The 22,974-nt window shown below is 37.0% G+C and overlaps 1 protein-coding gene across 3 annotated transcripts in view; it reads right to left on the bottom strand.

Annotated features, from left to right (window-relative positions):
- SUGCT (succinyl-CoA:glutarate-CoA transferase) overlaps positions 1–22,974 on the bottom strand; it is a 315,880-nt gene that overhangs the window by 95,615 nt on the left and 197,291 nt on the right. Inside the window, exon 13 of one of the 3 annotated variants that reach the window (XM_066323071.1) lies at positions 21,815–21,856. The exons of the other annotated variants lie outside the window; for them this stretch is intronic. Coding sequence (XP_066179168.1) covers positions 21,836–21,856 — 21 coding nt within the window. The 3' untranslated portion in view covers positions 21,815–21,835. Of the gene's footprint in view, positions 1–21,814; positions 21,857–22,974 lie in introns of those variants that run through there. 3 annotated transcript variants of the gene reach the window in all.

Here is a 22,974-nt window from a genome sequence, read left to right on the forward strand (position 1 = left end):
CACTCTATTTTTATTTGCAAGGGGGAGAAGGTGTTCCATAGATATAGTCTTCAAGCTGAAATATCCTAATTACCAAGATTATGATCAGAAATCATCCTCATAGTGTGCGCCAGTCTCCTTTTAAAAACATACTTCAACATGACATTCTGTCACTATAAATAAAATTTTGCCAATTTTCACCAGCTATGTAAAAAGAAACTAATACAAATAATTTAACATAGCCTTTTGACCGTAGCTAGATGCATTTTATTTTAGGATCTGACACACATTTACATTTCTAAATTTATGAAAGAGTCAACTTCACTGAGTAAATTGTTCACTGTACTCTTCTTCAATATGCATCATTTGTATACAGAGGAAATCTCTTCCATGGACTTCAAGACCTAAGGAAATAAAGGAAATAAGTCTTACTTTAAATTCATGGTATTGGGAAGCATCTTTCTCTGTGCTGAGTAATAAAGGTGAGGTCCAACCTGCCCAAATTTAGCCAGGTGGAAAGTGAGCATCCAATCTCATCTAGACATGCCTGATGAACTGCCATTTAGAAATGTCCCCATTTGTTTTGTCTTCACTGAAAGTGGGGGCTATACAAACTGCTGAGACCATAGGCCTAACTGATAGCTTAAATTAGGCAAGATGATCTCCCACAATTCATGATACTTATAGAGATGCCTTGCTTAGGGATTTTTTGGCAGTTATTTCTATAGTATTAGATTTGTATCTTTACTCACATCCTACATCTCCAAGTATTCTATTCAATCTATGCTACAACGGACTAACAAGAACACCTATGAAAAATGTTAAAACACCCTGATTACGGACAAATGGTACACAGTAACAGCCTTAACATTCATTCTCTTTGATTCTTTACCCTGTAAGCTCATCCTGAAGCACAAACTACAAAGTTCACTAACTTGCTAACTGTGAAGCAACTACAATCAATTTACAAGTCAAACATTGGACACATACCAGGACTGGCGAGGCGGATTACAGTCTTTCATTCTTGAGAAACTGCCTTGTGATCTTTTTTTGAAGCCTTAATGCCAATACTATGAAGTTAACACTGCCAAGCAAAATGTTCTAAGTAATCTCATCTGCAAGAGTCATTTAATAACACCTTTCCACAGAATCAGCCCAGAATCTTGTTCCTTTTCCTTATGGAAATCTTCCATAAAATAATATTGCTGACTCAGCTTCCTTGTTAATTTAAGGAATAGCTCAAATCTGTAGAGATTCAATTCCTTAACTCTATTTTGCAAGATCTTCCACAGATTTCCTTACAAATTAAAGTTTCTTGGTATGCTGGGGTTAAGGTGCAGTGGGAAGGGTGTGGGCAAATGGGGAAGGGAGATGACATTTTAAAAAGCTTTATAAAACACCAGATGTTGCAGAACCAACAGAGTGGAACAATGTATTTCCAATTATCAAAAAGACGAGAGTTGTTTGTCCACATTTTTAAAAACTCATGGGATACTTTTAAGTTACTTAGTTGTGGTCTTTCTGTGTGTGGAGAACACAGCAAACGCCCTTATAGATTTGATATTTAAATGACATGCACGACAAGGGAACAGCTTGATGTGGTTCAGCATTTGCTCTTGTTACACTCTGTACTATGCTGTACACATTCCAGTTGTGTGAATAATATTAAAACTGTGCAAAAGCATTTTGCCCTTCTTCACATATCTTTCTTGTGAATGTTTGAGTTCTATAAAGTTGCCATTGGCATATTGTAAGGCAACGCTGGACATGTACTAGTGTATACTTCCAATAACAGATGCTGGCAGCTGACAATAATGTCCTACTCATTAACTTGCACTTACAGCTTCAGTTTCAAAGAAATTTTTAGCTGGAAGCCTAAGAGCCATGTAGATTTCCTGTTCCACAGCTGAGAGCAGGATAATATCTACAACTTTTTTATCAATGGCAGATCTAAATATTTTAACACTCAAGCATGTCTTCTCTCTCATCACTAGAGAAAAGACTACATACATATAAAATCATTCTGTTCTTGCATGTTTAAAGAGCTGTTGGAGATATTTAATGCAACCTGACAGATATTTTTGTTTGGAAACAATTCTGTTTATGCATTACATCACTTCAATATTGCTCCAGAAATGTTTTGTGGAGTCTAGGAGACAGAGTCGGAAATCCTGAGCTCTGTGCTCACTCTGCAACTAACCAACAGTGCTCTTTCAGACAAGTCATATAATCTCTCTGTGCCTTGGATTTTCCATCTGTAAAAGGCACCAGTTAGAAATACTCACATGACAGAGGTGTTGTGAATGCCAAAAATATAGCACAAATCTGAAAAGTGACTGTGCAAAAAGGCATCTTCTGACTCAACGAGCTTCTCCCTTGGTGAAAACCACATGTGAATTCACATGGCCTATATTCCATACAAGCCCCATTTTAAGCACTTAAAGGGAGCATTGCTATAAAGTGAGCTTGAGTAGAGTAATGGATTTCCTTCCCCAGAGGAAACATAGCCACATGTGCTGACTTCAGAGGCAAAAATATATTTATTTTTTTTTCACCCAATGCAGAACATAGCTGAGATTGATACAGCCGCAGATTCTATTCCACCTTGTATTCCATTGATACAATTATTTGCTGTTCTTTCACATAATGCGAGGAAACGGTGATGAAACATTATTGAAAGTGTTAAAGGCAAAAAATCTGAAGGCAAAGGGATAAAACAAGCCTTGAAGCAAATTGGACTGCACAAGGGAAAATAGCTTGGTCAACAGGATCTCTATAACTAGTGATGATGCGTACATTGGGAAGAACCCGGACAGCTCTCAGAGCAAAGGCTCAGTTTGCAAGTAAAGATTAGTTTCAGTTGCAAGAAACAATGATTTGATCATGAGTTACTAAGGACAACTAAGATGGAAGGTTTCAACATCATTTCTGCAGCAGCTTTTCAAAAATCTTTAATTTATTATTTAATACTTGAGAAGTACTGTAAAATCCTGAGATGAAAGACAATGCAGAAACTATTACAATGACTCTCATTTGGGTTGTTGGTTTTGGGGTAGTTTCTTGTCATTTACAGAAAACAAATCTTTGCTTCTTAAGAATTCATCTGCTCCTTATAGTCCCATTGTTTGTGTTTATGACATAATCATTTCCACAGCAACTAATCAGGAGAAATCAAGAATTATGGCCTGAGAGGACGCCTGTAAGGAGCAAATGAAATCACACATGTGTTACATAGAAGATTCCATTAAAAAATCTGGCCAAAAAAGTGAAGTGAAGAAGTCACAAGCTAATTTGTTTAAACTGAGGAGCAAATTTTCACCTAAGACAAGGCTGTGGGTCTTATTCAATGACCCTTTTTTCTCTCTTTTTTTTTTTTTTTTTTTTTTTTCACATGCAATCCATGTTAAGAACTAGGAATGCCTGGACTAAGTAAAATGAAAAGTCCATCCAGTTCAGTCCATGCAGTGGCTAACGGAAGAATGTCTGCTTGCACAGGGGACAAATATGTGAGACACTTTTCCAGCATATTCTCATGCCAAATTCTGGCCTGCAACTTCCATCTGGAGCTTCTTCAATGCAACTGCATCAATCCCACTTCATGTGACACCCCCATACAAAAGCATCCTAAAGTATTCCTTTGCTGCCTCCCCTGGTGGCTTGGGATAAAGTGAGAGGAAGAAGTCCATTAATGTTGCCTATTACAGAACGTTAGGGACCTATTTTGAGGTCTTTTAATGTTTTCTGGCATGCTCTGTTAAGCTATTATTATAGTGAACTGCTAAACATCAAAATTATGGATCTCTGAGTAATATTTAATTTAAAGCTATTTTTCATGTGGTTGGAATGCAGGCTGAAACGAGTACTGGAGTAACTACCATCAATTGAGTTCAGCTCCATCTAAGGATGTTTGTCATAGACATTTTGGCCATCCAGTGGCCCACCTACCCTTATAGCAAAAGCTCAGGGAGGGATAATGACATGTATCAGTAACGTTAGTACTGAGAAAATTCTGCTTTGCCACATTCTCTTAAAACCATTCTGTCTGCCCTCATAACAAACTAGCAGTTTCTGCCAGAGCTGCTGAGCAGCTCTCCTCCTCACAGTCTCCAAGTCACAAAAGATCACATCCTATACTGCTTTATGCTTTAAACAAGCTTCAAGACACTCACAGACAAGACAACATTAAGATCGATCAAATAAAAGTTCTTTCTCAAAGAAGCAGCATGAATAGCCAACAAGGGTAATTACACAGGTAATAAACCACCTCCTAAGGAAAATCAGTTTGCAATATATTCTACTTTCTTCTTCCTGTCCCTTGTACTGTCCTTAGAAACGGGAGCCATTGGGAATGAAACGTAGAGGGCAGGAATACCAACCGTATGTCTACGTACATCTATGTACATCAATGACCTCAATGTTATGGGAATTCAATGAAAGGATATAACAAAATGGAGAGAGTATCCTTGCCTACATTTATTATGTAGTGCTTGGCCCTTCAAATATAAGTGAACATCATTGAGAGAGATAAAACTTCACTGTACAGGCTCCATTTCTGAGGTTAAAGGGAGGTTTTATTAAATGAATTCAAAGTTTTGCTTACTCACTATAAACATTTCAAGGCTACACTGTGTCAAACAGCTTCTCATGTTAAACACAATATATGACACTGATGTTTTCCATATTTTATCATTGATAGAACTGCAAGTGTTATAGCAGCAAGTTTTAACTTTCTGGGCAGACAAAGTCATTTTGATAATGGTGGCCACCAGAGACAGGAAGTCTAAACATTCTTGATCTTTGGGGTTAGTGGGAATACAGATGAATGTGAGGGACCACACATGTTCTCTTGGGAGAAGGGTGCTGGCAGCCTTGTGTAAAACACAGTCCTTTTTTGGCTCAGCCACAAAGGAATAGGAGAATCAGCTCTAAGAAAGTCACACTTCTGGACAGATGCAAGTCATTGCAACTGTGTGTACCATATGTGGGAATTGGTAAGGAAGGGACTGAACACAAAAATCAAAAGAAAGAAAGTGACAGAGCCCTGGAAAGTGGGATCATCCTGAAGCAGCAAGCCTTTAAATACCATTTACTAGGCCAAGTCAGCTCAGGAAACTCTCCCTGATGCCAGCTGAACTCTCTGGCAGATGAAACAAAGAAACAAAAATTAACAAAAGGGCATTAACAATAAAAGACAGGATCCAGTGCAGAATCTAGTGAAATTAAGCCTTTTCTATGTCAGCCTGCTCTTGTTAACCTAACTTGAACTCCCCACATGACTGCTTGGGTCAGGAAACAGAGCAGTTACAAGCAAAGAACCACTGCTGCACTAGGCAAGCAGGGAAACCAGTTCTGAAAAGCATTTAACATTCATGTTCAGCTCTAGCATTGCGAAAGTTGTCTGTTGAAAAATTTACAGGTGGAGTGGTTTATTCTGCTACCTAAACAGATAGAGTTATAGATAAGAAATTTCTGCTATAATGTGCCAAATCTGCAAGCATAACCAAAATCCCATCTGGGCTACAGCAAGCCTTTGCCAACCTGCATCTACTGATATCAGTCAAGATCATGAAGAAAAAAAGTCCATCTTAGCAAAAGTAGGTGGAGCTAATATGTGAAATAAAATTCTACCCTTTTACTGGGGAAAAACAGTATGGCCTATACATACCAGTAGTGAAATATAGTAAAGAGATAAAAACATGATCTTGAATGTGAGTTTCACAACTGTTTAAGTACTACATCATAAACCAAAGTTTACATTTCATTCCTCTATGATGTACTGGCAGGGTGCAATCCTTCTCTAAGAGAAATTAATATTATCTTTGTCATTGATTACCTAGGGAATATACATTTGGTTTAATGTACTTTCACCTAGAAGCTAGTTACTGCATCTTGTATCATAGATTACCTCAAGATTACCTCAAAGTTTCCAGTTCTTCCAGAAACAAAACATGTTGAAGCATATTGAAATAATGAAAATATCAGTTTGGAAAAGATTGTTAACAATTGACTGAAAGGTTAATAACAGTTTAAAAGCAGCTGAACTCTTCAAAATTTTCAACACAATGTCCTGGCAAAACAAAGTATCATTAAACATGCCTCAAAAAAAAAAAAAAAAAAAAAGAAACCTCTAACATCAAAGAGTACTGAGCATTTATCCTCAGAGCAGTGCATTACAGGTGACCTCTATAGATTGAAAATAGGATTACATCAACAAATCTTTCACTTTTAAGTGGTGGACAGTGTGAGATGAAAGGGTGGTCACCCTAACATTTTGCAGTGCTAATGGCTCAGGTTTAAAGGAACTAGGTATTTCTTGTCACATTCTGGTCTGCGGTGCTGACATGGATGGAAGAGGCAAAAACCTTTGAAAATTATATTTTCATATGATGAAAAAAAAACATCTGAGAACTCTGAGCAAATGGGTGTAAGAAACATGAGAGGGAATACAGATAAGTAGACAAAGAAGAATCTTTATGTAAATATGGCCATACACTTATGCCACTAGCAATAACTCATGTCTGCAACATTGTGGCTTAGCATCAGATAAAATATTAGAGTTTGAGATTTACACTTAGATTGTTGAAGTCAGAAATTCCAGTTTATTCAGCAAGTTATTTCCACCAACACCAAAAAAAAATAAAAAAAGGAACTGACAGCTTCCCAGCACTCCTTTTTAAAAATTCAGTGCTTTCCCTGAGGAAGCATTCTGACTTGATAGACTTGAGATATGATTACAGCGTCTAGAAGAGACTCAGTTTTGTACATTGAGACTCAATATTATATACTTGAGGCACTCAAATAACCCTACTTCAACGAGGAATTATTTTGGAAAAAAATAAAAATTAGGAGAGAAGAATCTTGAGCCACGAGGCTTCAGGTACTGATTCAGCACTGTAAAGGTCAAGTAGGCTTATTAAAGAAAACATGAGCAGCAAGTTATCCAGCCAAGCATTTGGATAACTAAATCCAATACAGATACAATTCTAATAAGTTGCTTAACTCCCTGCAATTAAACTACAGTTCCCCAGAAGTGTCATATTGCATGCTATCAATCTCACTGTCCAAAAGGGTGATTGTAACAAAATGATCCATCATTTTCTTCCAGCACTATATGACAGTGGTATGGAACGGGTTAAATATATAGTCATAAAATCTTTGTATATGCCTTACTCAGTGACACAAAAACAAAAAGAAAGCTTCCAAAAGTATTCTATTATAATATTCAATATTTTTAAATGCTTTACCACACCCCTTCAACTCGGGGTTTGGTGTACGCTGACTGCAAGCTACTTGCTAGTTCTGTAAAAAGGAGTTCTGTTGGCAGACATTTCCTTAATTCCTCAAAATTTTACTTTTTCTGGAAGATATTTCAAATCTGACCACAACAGTTAAGGAAAAAACTTGCACTCCAGTATAAAATACACAAATCAGAAAATATAAACAACTAACAAAAACAGTCTCAGTACTACTCGATGAGAGGTATTTGGTTCCCCCTCCAACATTCCAGTAATGTAAAACCAGCATGTAAGGTAGAAAATAATTTTTCAATTTCAGGACACATCATTACTAGCTGCCAAAAGTCTATCCATATAATAAGAACTATTTGCTAAAGCTGAACACCTGCAGTTTTATAGAAGGCCTCCAAGGACAGCTGTAAGTATTCCAGTCTACTGATACAGCAGCCAATCAAAACCTGAAGGTTTTGTCTGAGAAAATAACATGTTTTTTCTAGCTAGGTCTACATGCACATTTGCAGACATTTGATTTGGAGAGGTAGACAGATAGAAAGATGGACAGACACCTTGATCATGATATAATGCCTTGTATGCAAAAGACAATGTTAGTGAAGGATGTCTTAACTGAGTCCTGAAGGTAGACTTCTGCTCCCAAAATGCTCTTGGAAGCAGTCCAGACTGCTGGAACTTTGCATCATAGCAAACCATCACACAAATACATATGTATTAGTTGCCTTCTCAAATACAAAGCAAATGACTGAATAGTAAATAAAAAAAGATAAGTACCGAGGAAAAATCTTCCAAATAGTATGCATAAACAATATATCTAAACCCCTGTCTCTGCTGGTTTCCACAGCCGAAAGTATGACCATCATTTCAGGTATGAAAAATATGTTCTTTTTATTATTTGGTATGCAACTTGAGTAGCAAAGCTTTGCTCCTGTTAGTTACTCCCAGGCTGTTACTATAAAGGTTATGCTTCTTTAGGAGAAGTTTACCTAGAAAATATTCAGTCTCTCATACTTAGTCAACACACAGTTATGGACTACCTGACTGTTCTTAATTGATCTTACATGGATGAGGTGACTATGACAGAGCATAACCAGAGTTTATATATGGAGAGGTGGGAAGAAGTAGGACTCCTTTCTCACTGCATGAGCAAAAAAAAAAAAAATTTCCCACTATTCTGCTGTGATAATCTTTGGCTGGTGAATGTTCTGCCTTAGATTTCAGGTTGTTTTAACTATTGCACAATTATTTTCTACATAACATGGTACATCCCCCTTGAGTAACCAACCTGCAAATACTTTCAGAAATGTTACAATAAAAAGACATTCAGAGAAAGGAAACATTTCTTTCCCCTGAAATTTTGTCTTGCTGTTTAGATGTGAGCTGAAACAACAGACGCTACTTAACCTGGGGCTCTGCTTCTCACCTCCTCTACAGGCAGGGGTCATGAGCACAGACAGCGCAACACAAAATTCTTTTAACCCCTTTCCACTGAACAAAGAAAACAGATTATCTTTGAAAATATGTTTCTGATCACACAGTTTTGCCAGCTGCCACTGTGGCTCCATGTGATGCAAAACACAAATAGCACAAATTTCAGAGAAATTGAAATTTGTCCTTTAATAATTCACTATGCAGAATTTCCTGCAAAGGAAAGAATCTAGAGGGCACATACCTGGACACACAAGAGTCTGAGATGGAAATAAATAAATAAATAAAACCTAAAGTATTAAACACTCAGTGATTTCAATAGATGTTTACAAAATCAAGGCTAGCACTCATTCCTGAATTAAAACCAGAAATTCTTTCCAATGTACATCTATGTAAACAAGACCAGCCCAGCTCTTATCTCAGTGTAAGAACACATCATCTCCCAAACTTAAAGGCAAAAATTAATGCTGACACTTGCCCTGAGGAAAAAAATCAAATGTTGGCCAGAAATTTAAAGCTTCAGCCATTATGTGATCTCAAACAACTCTCCCTGGGGTCACTACACCTTTCGTACGTAATGGAAAGATGTGAGTGTAGAAGCAGTTTCAAGGAAAGTTCCAGTAACTGCACACTGTGAGAGCCTCCCTCTATGCTGAGAGCAGATGAGAGCAGACCAATCGCTTTCCAGAAGAACCACTGTAAAACTGATTTGAACAACAAGCTGATCTTTTTGATATGAGGACTGACTACCCTTTTTCAAAAAAAGGGGTTATGCAAGATAAATTGGCCTGCTTCCAGAAGTCAGGGTGAAAATTCCCTATATGGGAAAGAAAAGTCTAAAAGCAATAGAGAAACTTGAAAAAACACTCATTGGTTCTTATTCATTTATTGTGGGCCAAAACCAGCATACTCATCTATAATATCAACTGATACAAAAATCACACTACCTGAGTTTAAAAATAACTGTTTTGGGTAAAACCCTTAGTCCTACCAAAGTCAGTCACTACTGACTACTTTTGTAAGGTCAGATCTTATCCTTGCTATTTGGAGAAGCCCAAATTGCCCCAAATCCACACTGAATAAATACCTAGAGTTATGAGCCCAAATAAAACACCAGACAAATAATCCAGTCTGCATTATTAAATAGACACACCTTTTGCTTTGCTTTGGGAGGGTTTTGGCTTTGTCTTTTTTAACTCTGTTAAAAACTATTTCCAGTGAGGTCTATTTATTAAAGGAAAACTGTTGTTCCCTCTACATTCTGATGGAATGTGACACACACCTCTTGTCCTAAACTCCATCAATGAACATATTTCACTATGGCTAAGAAAGATCCACAGAATTTAAAAGAATCTATATTAGTACTACATAGGAATGTTGTTTGTGTTGCCCATAAATAGTTATATTACCTATTTTATCAGTCACATCAAAACCCTGTTTTACAGCAAGGTACTATGGAAACAGAAAAATTACAACATCCGAAGAAATTAATATGGTCTTTGCTGGAAATTTTTCCCACATTTTGATTTCAGGCAAGGAAATCAGTACCAAACCAAAACAAACAAACCAAACCCCAAAACACCTCACAAACAACAACAATCAAAAGTTTCCCACAACAACTCATAATTTTTTTACTCTGCAATTTTAAATTGTAAATATTTATAGTCCATAAGCATTCAGAAATTCTGTTACAGCTGACCATCTATTTTCTCCAGCAAAAGTAACAATCTATTTCTTGGGTCCAGTTCAGTTAGAGCTCAGTATGATGTTATGAATAGAGTTAGTTAGGAAGAAAACCCTTTATACTACTGTGAATGTGTAAAAGTTGACTGTTACAGAGGCACCTGTGTCTAAAGGGTTAAGTTTAACAATTTTTTAAAATTATGTTAAAGATTGTTTAAAACCTAAGACTAATGAAAGATTTCATTCCATAGTTTGATCACAACAAAAGCAGGAAATTCAGAGTTGACATTCCCACAGCAACCTTAATTCTATCTCACTGAGTATACACATTTCAACTGAGTCTTTTTTTCTATGACCTCATAATATATGTGAAATTTCCTTTTGAAGGAAGGTGCTAGGAAAAAAATCCTAAAATTCTTATAGATTTGTGGTATGTTGTTATGTTCTATTATTACAGCAGTAGCAGTTGAGTAGAGATAGCATTCTGGATTAAAAAAAAAATATACACATTGACATTTATGAATGCTATTGCCCGTGAACACACATGTTCCACCAACATTTCTGGTTGGTCACCTTTCACATTAGGATGGGTACCTTACCCAAACCAGGACACAAGAAACATAGAATCTGAAAGTGTCTATTAGGTATGGGGCTCCAGACAAATCTTACTTAATTTCATCCAGAGCTGACTCCTGGAGGAGTACAATCATTTGTGTTCCAGCTCAAAACTAATAACCTGCCAACCCAAATCTGGCTCCATGCATACATAATCCAAATGTTTCTGCAGTGTTTCCTCAGAATCAGAGCACAAGGAAATTAATTACAACTGCTCCCTTGTGCTTCTACACTGCATCAAGACAGGTTTATCTCAGCCTACAAGCTTTAGCTCTTCTGCATATTGACCTGCCTTGGACTAATTTCCTCTTGTCCTGTATTTCACGTTAGAGTGGATGCAGAGTCCAGATATGACTATTACAGACCTGATATGTACATCCTAAAAGGACTATTTGTATTGAAGGTAAATGTGTTGCAGAGCTGCCCTTGGGACTTTTTTCAGGAATTGGCCCAAACCCAAAGAATCCAGTACTGTGCTGCACCTCATAAGTCATCATTTTGCATTAACTATCAGACCTGAGCAGGTTTTATGTATGTGTTGCCCAAACAGCCTGTGCTGGGAGACACTGCAAGGTCTCCACATTGTACTTCTCATACTACATGACAACCATTTGTATTTTCTGAAACTTGACTGCAAGTAGTTCTACACCTGTATTTAGGCAAAAATTTTCATATGATGCTGAAAGACAGACTAAGTATCTAGAATTCAAGTTTAAAAACATACTAGATAAAACCAGTGAAAAGCATATATAAGATAAATACTTTTAGCTGTAGAATATGGGTATTTCACACCTTAAAAACTCAAAATGGCATCTCATAGCACCTCATAAAGCAAACCAGGCATAGATCATAGACATGCAGAAATAAAATGCTGCATACATAACCACCAAGCAGGGAAGGCAATACAAGTGACTTTGCATTTTTCTGTGCCAGCAATGGCTAGAAATGATTCAGGGTCTAAGAGTAACTAGAAGGAATCACAGAGCTCTCACGTCAGTGAGAATTGCTCTTCCAAATGAAAAAGTTTGAGAAATTAATAAATATCATCACAGCTCTGGCCATGCTCCATACATACCTCCAAGGCATATTGTGGCTATTATTTATCAGGAAGATCTATATCACCTTAAGATTTGGAGGTTTTTTTTTACTGGAATGGTGCATCAAAAGCCTCTGCACAAGCCTAGAACCTACATTTTGTTTCAGTGAAAAAGCCAAAATATCAGTCAAACCAAATATTTTCAACTGGAAAACAGGATCTAAACAAGCACACCTCTAATTTGGGTGAAATTGAAGGGTGAAAATTCTGATGCCACTCCGCACAGTGCTCTCTAGGGTCTTCAGTATTGAGCTCCTGCTTTGCAGACTGAAGGCACAATTAATTTCTTACTGGACAGAACTATGAATAAGAGCCTCCAGTCATGAACTGCTTGTCATAACACAAACAAATTTTAAAATGAAAATATGCAGGTGGTGTACCATGAAACAAATCACACAATGAGGTGCACATGAAAAATCTGCTAATTGCAATTCTGGTCACCAAGAACTAGATACTGTAATTTTCTTGAACTCCTTACAGATCTCTCCTCAGCAATGGTGGAAGTTCATTGAACAGATGGAAACTATACATAGTCCAAAATTGTTGCAATGTTGCCATTGCTATTCTCTTTCAAAATGTACTACAGTTTATACAGAACATAGAGACCACATATAAATGTTTTTCTCATCTCTGCAGTTTGGTATAGCTTTTTTTTCCTTGCTCGGCTGCAAAAATGCTCATTATTTCTGAGTATTGTTAAATGGATTGGTTATCATCAGTATTAGAGGGAGATAATAATGTGCTGCCTCCAGTGGGCAACTATATAGTGTTTTAGATGGCCATTGCTCAAAATTTGGTTTCAGTTTGTGTTGGTCTGCTTCTGAAATAGCCTGAAGACTATAGAAAAAACATGGTTTAGGAACGGGTTAGACTTAGGGTAAACAGGGAATATGATCTGATTTAAGACTACTGAAAGCAGGAGAAAGATTCCTACAAACTTTAATGGCCTTAACAATGTGCTGACAATGTATGACATAGAAATTGACTATACTGGTTATCATGTTATTGAATACATGCTGTTCTTTCTCCTGATATTTAAGCAAGTTTAACTTTTTGTTATTGCATGACAGCAGCAGTATAGATGAAGACTTGGTAAGGCAATTTTTACTCAAAAAGGCAAATCTAAATGTGGAAGATTATAGGAGAAATGGAAGAAGGATGGAAGGTAGAAAACTGAATGAAAAGCACTAAATGTCCATGTAGGCAAAAGATAAGTTTGCTCACATAAAAATAGCTATGTATGACCTATTTTCCAATTCTATAAGAATTTTACTAAAACCTAAAAGAGGTGTTTCCTGAAAGTATTACAGGAATTGTAAGAAAAAAAATGCAAATCATAAAAGTAACTGATTTTTCGATCAGTTCCAGTTACCAAGAGGTTTTGGATATTTTAGAATTATTAAATGTTGTACCCATATAATATCATGGAAACAATCATCAAATGACATCTACAGATGAAGCATCCAGCCTGCAGATTTGGTCTGCCTAATGATTCAAGATAACCATAATGTTTACCAACTCAGATAACTATTTCAAGCTGAAAGGAAAAGGGTCCTATTCACTCTGCTTCTTTCAGGTGCCAAAAAAAGATTATTTTAAAATGGTTTGTTTCCTTTTTCATATGACAAGAAGTTAACAGAGACTACATGGGCACTGACTGTGTAAACACAAATCATTTTTAAGCATTGTAAATATATCAACACAGAAATTATGCCATGTTTTTCTCTTTGGAAAGGCAGCCAGCAAAACATAAACCTCATCAGAATCTAACAGTTACATATAGAAGTATGTTTTCCATTTGCAATAAAGCCAACCTTAATAAAGAGTTCCATCTTGTATGGCTACATAAAAATGCTCTTACATAAAACCAAGAAGTTAGTGAGGTGCCTACTGCACCTATGGCACAGAAAATATAAGCCTTCTTTACAGTAGGCTTATACTTCTTTACAGAATTAGTGCAGCAGAATAATGGCCTCGGGCTGACCCAGAGGAAACAAACAAAAAACAAAACAGAAGTCAAGTCAATTTATTTGAATTTGGTAAAAACTACTAGAATGTGATATGCACTGCTGTGAAAGTTTAGGAAAATTATGGATTTTTCAGACTCTGCAGGATAAAGAATAGTCAGATTAGAATTATTGGAACTCATTTAACTGGAAACAGCACTGAGAAATAAAGACCTTTGTTTTATCTTTCCATTCCAATAAAAATGCCTGGAATTGGTTTCAAAAACACTAAATAACATATAGCAGCATACTATCAGTTCATATAAGAGCATTTTTATCTGGCATCCTTGGGCACCTTCATTCCCTATTTTTATATGTTACTGTCCCATAAAAACTAGTGCAACATGCACATTAAAATAATACTTTTTAACAGACATCATAATTCAATAGTCTCATGAAAGAAAATTCCTTCTAGATAACGGCATCTACAAAAGCAGTAATGACAGAACTCAATGCCTAAATAAATGCATTTAGAGCTTGAAAATGAACTCATGGATGCAGTAGATCATAAAACTATAGTTATTTTTGCTAAAAGCATAGTATTTTTGGTATTCTATATAACGTGTTTCTATTAAAATGGCCACTCTTCCATGATTTATTTCCACTTGTTTTTGTCTTATAACATTCAGTTAAGAGGCATAATAATATATTTAATTCCATTGCCTGTCTTTCCTTTGGCCCACTGTGGTGAATTCAGCACTTGGACTACTAAATGATAACCACTTTATTCCTGACCTCACTTACTGAGTGCAAGTCTGAGTGAATCCCAGTGCTGCAGGAAATTCAGGCAAAAACAAAGTCCTAGCAGCTAGGAGATGGTATGTGGGGTAAAGAGAAGATTGGTGAAAGCCTGGAAGCTGACAGATGCGAATGTGTGGCTGTGAGCTGTCACTGGCTGCTCTGGACAGGTCACTTCCACCCAAACTTATCAACTATCTGGGAAAACAATTTCTATTTTCTTCAAAGTCAATCACACCCCCAAACGATACTGTGGACCTGGACCAAACTTACTCTGTGACTTCACTTTAAAACAAAGAACTTTGCTTTTACTCAAATTTTTGGAAGGCTAAGTAGACTAAGGGCTTAGAGATTTGCATAAGATAGAATAAGGGGAGAGAAAGAACTTTTGATTCTCAAAGTCAACTTAATGGTCTCCTAAAAGAAAATTAGGTTATTCTAAACATTTCATAAGGGAGAATTTAGTATTGATAACTTTCTCTTCTTGGGTGATTTTCCAAAGTCAAAAATGAGCAGAAATGGGATTTGATTTGACTTGAATACTTCTATAAAAGATGGATGAAACAGTAAAATATCCAAGATCGTAATTCAATATCAAAAGGGAAAATAAGTACATTAATTTGGAGTATTTTTCTGAAAAACCTTTTACAGAATAACTAGTTAGCTACATTTTCTATCTTATCAACTTTCTATAAGAGGAGATGCTTGGATGTCCACAGAGAACCTGAGAAAGTTCAAATAGAAATTCTTATGCTTTCACTACATAATTTAAAAAGAACAGGAAGATGACACAGTTGCTTTATTCACTAACAGATGGTAAGAAAAGATATGCAAAGAGGAAATCAACTTGCACAATTTTGTAAATACACCTTAATATAGTAGCAGTATAAGAAACTGAAGAGGCCCATCTGAACCTCATAATACAACTTGCAGCAGATGTATTTGTGCAATGCTCCAGTGACCATATCATACCTACAGTGTCATTATACTTGGCTATGTACAAGTGAAAAGGGAATATAAACCATGTCAAAGCCTAAGGGCAGATAAAAGGGAATATTGTGCACTTCACTTGCCTGTCCACTGGTAAGCCCATATCCAAGAAATACCCAATATCAGTGGCAAAGAAAAGTTAGAATATATCACCCTGTGTTTTTATGAAAAGCATTAGAAACTCCTTAATAAAAACAAATTTTCAGAAACATTTAAGGATTTCTAATTCTTAAAATTTAGAAATTTCTCTAAATTTATATATTTCTTTTAAAAAAAAATTAACATCTTCTGAAGTTCACTAATGACCCTTAGTGTATGCAGAAGGATTAATACAAATCTGAGACAAAATAAACTGCTTAATAGTTTTATTATTAGTTTCTAGTGGTATTTTAGTGTAACTAAAGCCTTGATTTAAATCAGACTTAATTGAGCAGCAACATAAACAAAAAGCATAAAATGTGTCAAGAATGGAGAACACTTACTGTCCTTGCTCTGATAGTCGGTGTTCTTAGTTAGAAGAAGAAAGAACTGCTTTTTCTGTCACCAGTGCACTCTGCTGCAAAAATACACAACTATTTTCTAAGGGTGTGCACCCTACCTTTCCTGAATTTAGATTCCTATGTTACAAACTGGCATTCACATGTCTGTCTTACCTTCAAACTATTTTTAGTAGTTTTTTAAAAACCGTGGTAAGTCAAAATACATGTCTTCTGTGTAGTCTAGAGATGGGAATCAAATAAAAAAATCCACTTTAGTTCTTACTTTCTTTAAAAGACACTTTAAAAGAATGCTAGTGTTGCAGTATCAAATGAATTGTGGGGGGAAAAAAAATCAACCTAACCACAAACCCAAAATACACAGATGTAGGAATGGAATGCAGTGTGTTAGCAGCAGGGAAAAATAAAAAGAAAATTGCAAATGTATTCAGCAGATGAGTATGGAAGAAAAAAGAAGCTAATGACAATAGAAAATTATGTATTTATACATATTGACAATTCAAAGTGATTAGTTAGAGCTGACCATGTGTTAGGCTTGACAAAAGTGTTGGAGGTTAGGATTGTTCCTTTTGTTTTCTTTCCCTTGGGGAATTTTCTCTGATATATTCCTAAAGAGACAATAATGACCAGCATAGCAAGACAAAAGTTGCCAGGTTCAGGGGAAGGGTGCAGCTGGCCACTCTTAGCTCAAGGTTTCTCTCAGAGGAGCAAACACACCACGATACTTGCGCTGGGGGAAGGGGCTGAGTGCAGCTCCTAGCTCCCTCTTGCTGTCAGCATTGGGAAGGAAAGAGGCTGCGGTAACTGCGGGGAGAATGTGCCACCACTGTGCGGCTCTGTCTCCTACTGCCTTCTCCTGCCATGAGTGAAGCTCTTCTTGTGGGAACAGCCGTTGCACTGGAACCTTATTAACACCCTACCTCACTAAAAAAAAAACCTGTTCACCATCTGCTCAGGTGTCTCAGGGGAAACCCTGAGACCCTGAGCTCCTTACCCTTCTAAGGGAGCCTCTCCTGGCCATGTTCGGGAGTCAGGCTGCCACTGCCAAGTCCCCACCATTTGTTTGCCACTGCTCCAAAAGTTCCTTTGCTACACTTTAAGCAAGCACCCCTGCAGCTCCTCCACAGCTGCTGAGTTTCTGATACTTCTTGCCGCCCGGGTGAGCTCACTCTGCGATTCCAGCCGCTGGTCCGAGGTTCCTGCTGCAGCCCATTCTCGCCATCCAGCCCATTTGCCATTACCACGTGAGGGGGACATTACTAAACTGGCACCACAGCGCCCCCTGCAGCCGTGGGGGACTCACCGCACCTGCCCTGCCCGGCCAGGAGCCACCAGCGCCCCTGCTGGCTGTGACTGTAACTACATCAAAGGGGAAAGGTGCCTGCAGCCGAGGGAAGGCTGTCACTGGGTTTCTGTTTGTTTGTTGTTGCTGCTGTTGTGGTTGTTTGTCTTGTTACATGTATAATAAGTAAAGAATTGTTATTCCTTTCCTGATATTATATACACATTTCTGATATTATATATATATTCTGATACACAGGGCCTGAAAGCCCCGTAATTAAAAAGCTGTAGTAATTTGGAGGGAAGGGGGTCATATTTTACATTCCAAGGGAGGTCCCCCCCTTCCTTGGCAGACACCTGCCTTTCAAAACAAGACACAAAGGTACAAGCAAAGGAAAGTAGGATTACTTTATATATTAATGTATACATATATGTATATGCTTCTTATAACTGCCAAGTGAAATTTCTTAACATTATTACATTAATGTGAAAATGGAAATATGTTTCCACTGTTTTATTCAGTCCATTTTCACTTACTATATTTCAATTAGCTATGCTTTAATTGAAAGTGAGGTAAACTAGATTCTAGTATTAACTTTCAAAATACAATAGCCTAATTATAAACAAGCAGAAAATTAGTCTATTACATATATTATTCTTTGGGTTTTCTGGATTGCTATTCCTCTGTGGTTGTGTCCATCTTCAGCAACTCCTAAGTTACATCTACTGCATTTCAAATATTCATATAGAAGGTGTTGTTGTGCTTTCTGAAGTACAATATCTGAGTGTGGGAGTAGGGAAAATAGCATGCAGTACCTCCAGAAAAGGGGCTGCCAGAGGTTTCACTCACCACACATCACATTTATACATGCAAGTGGGAATACGTTATTAAGGATTCTACCAACAGCTGGATAATGGGACCAGGCATCAACCATGTGGTTGTCTTCAGGAGACAGCACCACAGGAATCAAAGGATGAGGAAAACAAAAAAAGTAAGAAAAATTTTGAGATGGAACTGAGTGAGCCAAGTGTAGATAACCTGTTAGGAGCAAGTGTAGATAACCTGTTAGGAGCAAGAGGAGAAGCTACAGCTGGGTGACATTTTAGGAAAAGGAACAAGACCTTTATTTGGAAATACCCAAATGAACAATAATGGTTTATTAGCAAGCATGTGTGAAATATAGCAGATGATACTAAAGGAAGGTATGCAAGCTCAATGAGTCAGTATGTATTCACAGGGGAGAAAAGAAAATAAAAGCATGTGATCTGAATGTAGAAGATGATTCTGACCTTTGACAGCAACAGGACAAGGGGTGAACCCATTGCACTCCTACTAGGAATCGAGAGAAATGTTTCTTGAGAAGTGAAAGAAAATAAAGCAAAATTCCAAATTGAGGGAATTGACAGGTAAGCCAAAAGTAAATAACAAGGGCATGGCTCAAGGTAACACAGCGTGAATCTTATTTAAAATTCCTTAAAAGTTTGATAAGGTAAAAAGAAATAAGCTGTGTGGGACAGGTTGGAATGCAAGTAAGTAAAGCATTACAGGAATAAAAAGGGAATTTACTTAGAACTCCAATAGAATATATCACTCCACAAGTACTGAGCACATGAAGAGAGCTCACAAGTTTATTCATCAAAGTAAATTATATAAATGAACCTAAAAACACTTGGATATTTTTATGGTGAGAAATAGAAAAGGGTATTGAAAGATACTATAGATATAGATCAGACAGAAGGGGATATAATAAACTTAAAGAAGAACCTTCTTCGTTCAGATGTACCTTCCCAGTTCAGAAATTCCTTTTTTACCATACTGGTGATTAAATGAAACCAAATTCTTTTATATTAAGTGTCTCCTAAGTACCATAATCATTGTTCCAGGAGTTATTATACACAGTTGCATGCAGAAACCCTCAATAATTTCCCTTTCTTTCTGGCCACAAAACAATCCTGGGTTCATTGCCTGACAGCATAAAATGTAGCATTAAGAGCAGAACTCATAAAATCCAAAAGCAACAGTTTCTTCTCATCTGACTGGCACAGAAAAGCCCAAGCAAGCTGAACATATTTTTCAGTATTGACAGAACTAGTCACACATATTCCCATCCAGCAGTATAATGGAACAGCCCAGACACATACACATACAGCAAATATATAATGGCAAAAACTTTGACTTAATTCTAACTCTTATCAGATTTAACTTAGTATAAGGGCAGAATGGATACAAAATTGGGGAAAAAATGAAAAAAGTCAGAATTACTTCTTTAGACAGAACAAGTCAACATTTACCTTGCGTAAGCCTTGTAATCATGATCACTTGGAAATATTAGAAGTTGATGGGAGGGCTAGTACATAGTCATTCCAGATAATACTCCTATAATAGTTTAAAGGAGAGGTATACACAACAAAATTTGACATATCTTTGATATTTACATCTCCTGCACATCACCATTTTACTCCATCTTTCCTAAATAACCCAGAGTATTGCTAGCCACACCAAATACCATCTAAGGTATTAACAATGCATCAGGCACTCTAATAGTTATCCTGACTAAAGCATGTAGAATTCTTCTATTTCTCTATATAGTTGGAAACTTAAGGCAAAGTAAGACCTCGCTGGTCTAGTGTGGCAAGGATGCACCTCAGAAGAAACACAGCCTATATATTATATCAAAACTTGCATCTTGTCTACCTTCACTGTATGAACTACATAGACTTTACCACATACATTAAGTTCTCACATATCTGCTGTACCAGCTTTAACAATGGTTGGCAGCTTGTAGTTCAAAAGAAGGTGAAGAACAAAGACTCCCCTATTTTCTGATCCCCTCTGACATTTGAATAATTTTTTTTGTCTATACACAAACTTTAAATTTCCTTCTTCTTTCTGTTGGAAATATAGTAAGGAGAATAAAAAAAAAAAAAAAAAAGATCAACAGCTGCAATAGTCTGTCCTTGCCTCATATGTCCACATTACTTAAGTTGTTCAAAAATAAAAATTAAAAAAAAAATTACAAAACCCAAATATTGTTAGGCTGGAAAATGGAACATATGATTTTATTCTAAATTCCCTTTGTTTCAAGCTGGTTCTCATTATAGTATTAGCCTGACAGCCCTGAAATCTGAAAACTTCTGTTCATCCCAAAATATCAGCAAGGAGAGCTTAACTTACTACTTTCTTTTGCCCATAGATATGACAAGGAGGAATCTCTGTCAGCCAAAAGCAGACTACTCAGCCTCCAAAACTCATACTCCAAAATAACAATTTTTCATCCCTTAAACAGAAAAAAAAGTGTTTATTATGCAGATGGCTAATGGGAGATTACCAGCAATGGTCACCAGCTCACTACTTCCAAATTTATGTGGTTTTCAAAAAAAATGGCCTGATTTCCCAAAGCTAGAGGCAAGCATGCCTTACCCAGGGTGCCACTACTTCTGCAGTGACAAAAACCAGTAAAGATTTTACTATAATCCTACAGGGAACACTTTTTAACTTTTTAACTCTTGCCCTCCCAAATTCCCCACATAAACCTCTCAAAGCATAACCATGCCTTGGTTGCGTTCTCTATATACAAGTCACTTTTACTTTATGTCTTAACAATTTCCCACTGACCATTCATGAAAACAGAATAATAACTATAGTTTCACCTAGGTTTGTCTGACATAAATTGCATTTTTGCACCTTAAGAGATGCAGAGATAATAATAAAAACAATCTCAAATTATTCTTACTGCACCCTAGTGATAGTATCAATACAACTTGAATAAAAAATAAACAGATAATTAATAGTGCAATTATGTAACAATACACAAAAGAGAAATTTAAAAGATCTGTTCACATAATACTCAAAACAAAGAACTGGCATTTGGGAAAATTTTATATATTATTATATCCAAGCAAAAATTTAACAAGATTTTCAAAAAGCCACGTTCTCTGTGTTTTCTGAAGGACGGTGGTAGAGCCAGACAGAAAACCTTGGGCTATAAGTGAAAAGAAGGCTGCATATTGAGTACAAACCTTCAAATATCCAGCCTTCACTCTTTGCAACTTACATGTTTTCTACCCTTTGTTTCTCAGACAGCTGAATTCACATTTGGCAAGGCACACACAAAATTTCATCCTATAACAAGTGATGGATACAATGAACTTCTTTAAGTCAAAGACTCACTCACTTCAATGACCTGCAAGGTCCTTGGCAAGTATTAGACTGATGGTCACCTTGTTGTACTTCAGGATCTGAGCTTTCAAGGATTCAAGGAGGGTCTCAAAGAATCAATTACATAAGGAAAATTTCTGCATGGAGAAACACCACAATGTCATGGTGCACACTTAGCTTGTACAGGAATTCTCAGATACTTTTTTCTAAACTTTCCATTTCAGATTTGGTTGCTCTTTCTCTTCATGATGACTTCATGATGCAAGACACCCTGTTACAGACACATTTCTAAGCTGTCACTAGATCATTGCAAGAAGGTGAGCAAAAGGCGTCCCCCTCTCCACACAGCTGTATAAATACTGCTCACAATAACTTGTTCTCAGAAATGTGGGGCCCATTAATTTCTTCCCAACCTTAGAAATGAGAAGGAGAAATAAGGCCCAGATCCTATTTATCCCCTGCAGCAACACACACACACACAGAATAGTGAAATTAATTTGGAAGTATATCACACATGTACTGCATTCCTCCACTTGTAGCCATAGTGGCACTAACTTGATCTCGCTGGTTTTACTAGTTTATTCTCTTGATGTTCACTATTAGAATAAATAATCCTGCTAGCCAAGTGATATCGTACAGTAGTTAATGAACACAAGCATTACAAGGCCAAATGAAACCAGTGTTTTTCATTTAAGAGATTCTTCCCCTCTAGCTTCACCTAAAAGACAGTTACAACAAACCTGAAATTAGCTATCTCATTGTCAGTGACAGAAGTTGATGCCAAAAAAGTGGGAAGGAAGAGAGCATAGTGTCCTGGGGTGACTATGATGCCTCTGTATTCCCAATCATCTGTTCTGTGTGTGCTGTAGGTTGTGTTCTGTACCTTTAGGAGTGGTTCTGAGGGTGAGCAGAGAAGATGTGCGCAGTTTGTTTTTCAAAAGTGTTCACTCCTCCACATTCCCTTTTTTTTTTCCCCTTCTTTCTCGGGACGGTGTTCATCGGATACTCAGACAGCGACCGGGGAGAGGGTTTTTTTTTCCTTTTAGTTAGTTTAGCTAGCTGAGGCAAAGAAGCTTCTTGGACTGGTTTTCCCCTCTTTTTCTTGGGAATGTTTAAGTCTGCTCTGGATTGAAAACTCAGAAAAGAATTGGGATCCAGAATCTGTGGCCCACTGGGGCCTGGACCTCGGCATTTTCCAGCACCAGAAAAGACTGAAACTAACTTCTGGCAAGAACCTCCTCAGTTTGCCATGTCT

This window comes from Sylvia atricapilla, chromosome 1 (genome assembly GCF_009819655.1).
Source record: "Sylvia atricapilla isolate bSylAtr1 chromosome 1, bSylAtr1.pri, whole genome shotgun sequence".
NCBI lineage: Eukaryota > Metazoa > Chordata > Aves > Passeriformes > Sylviidae > Sylvia > Sylvia atricapilla.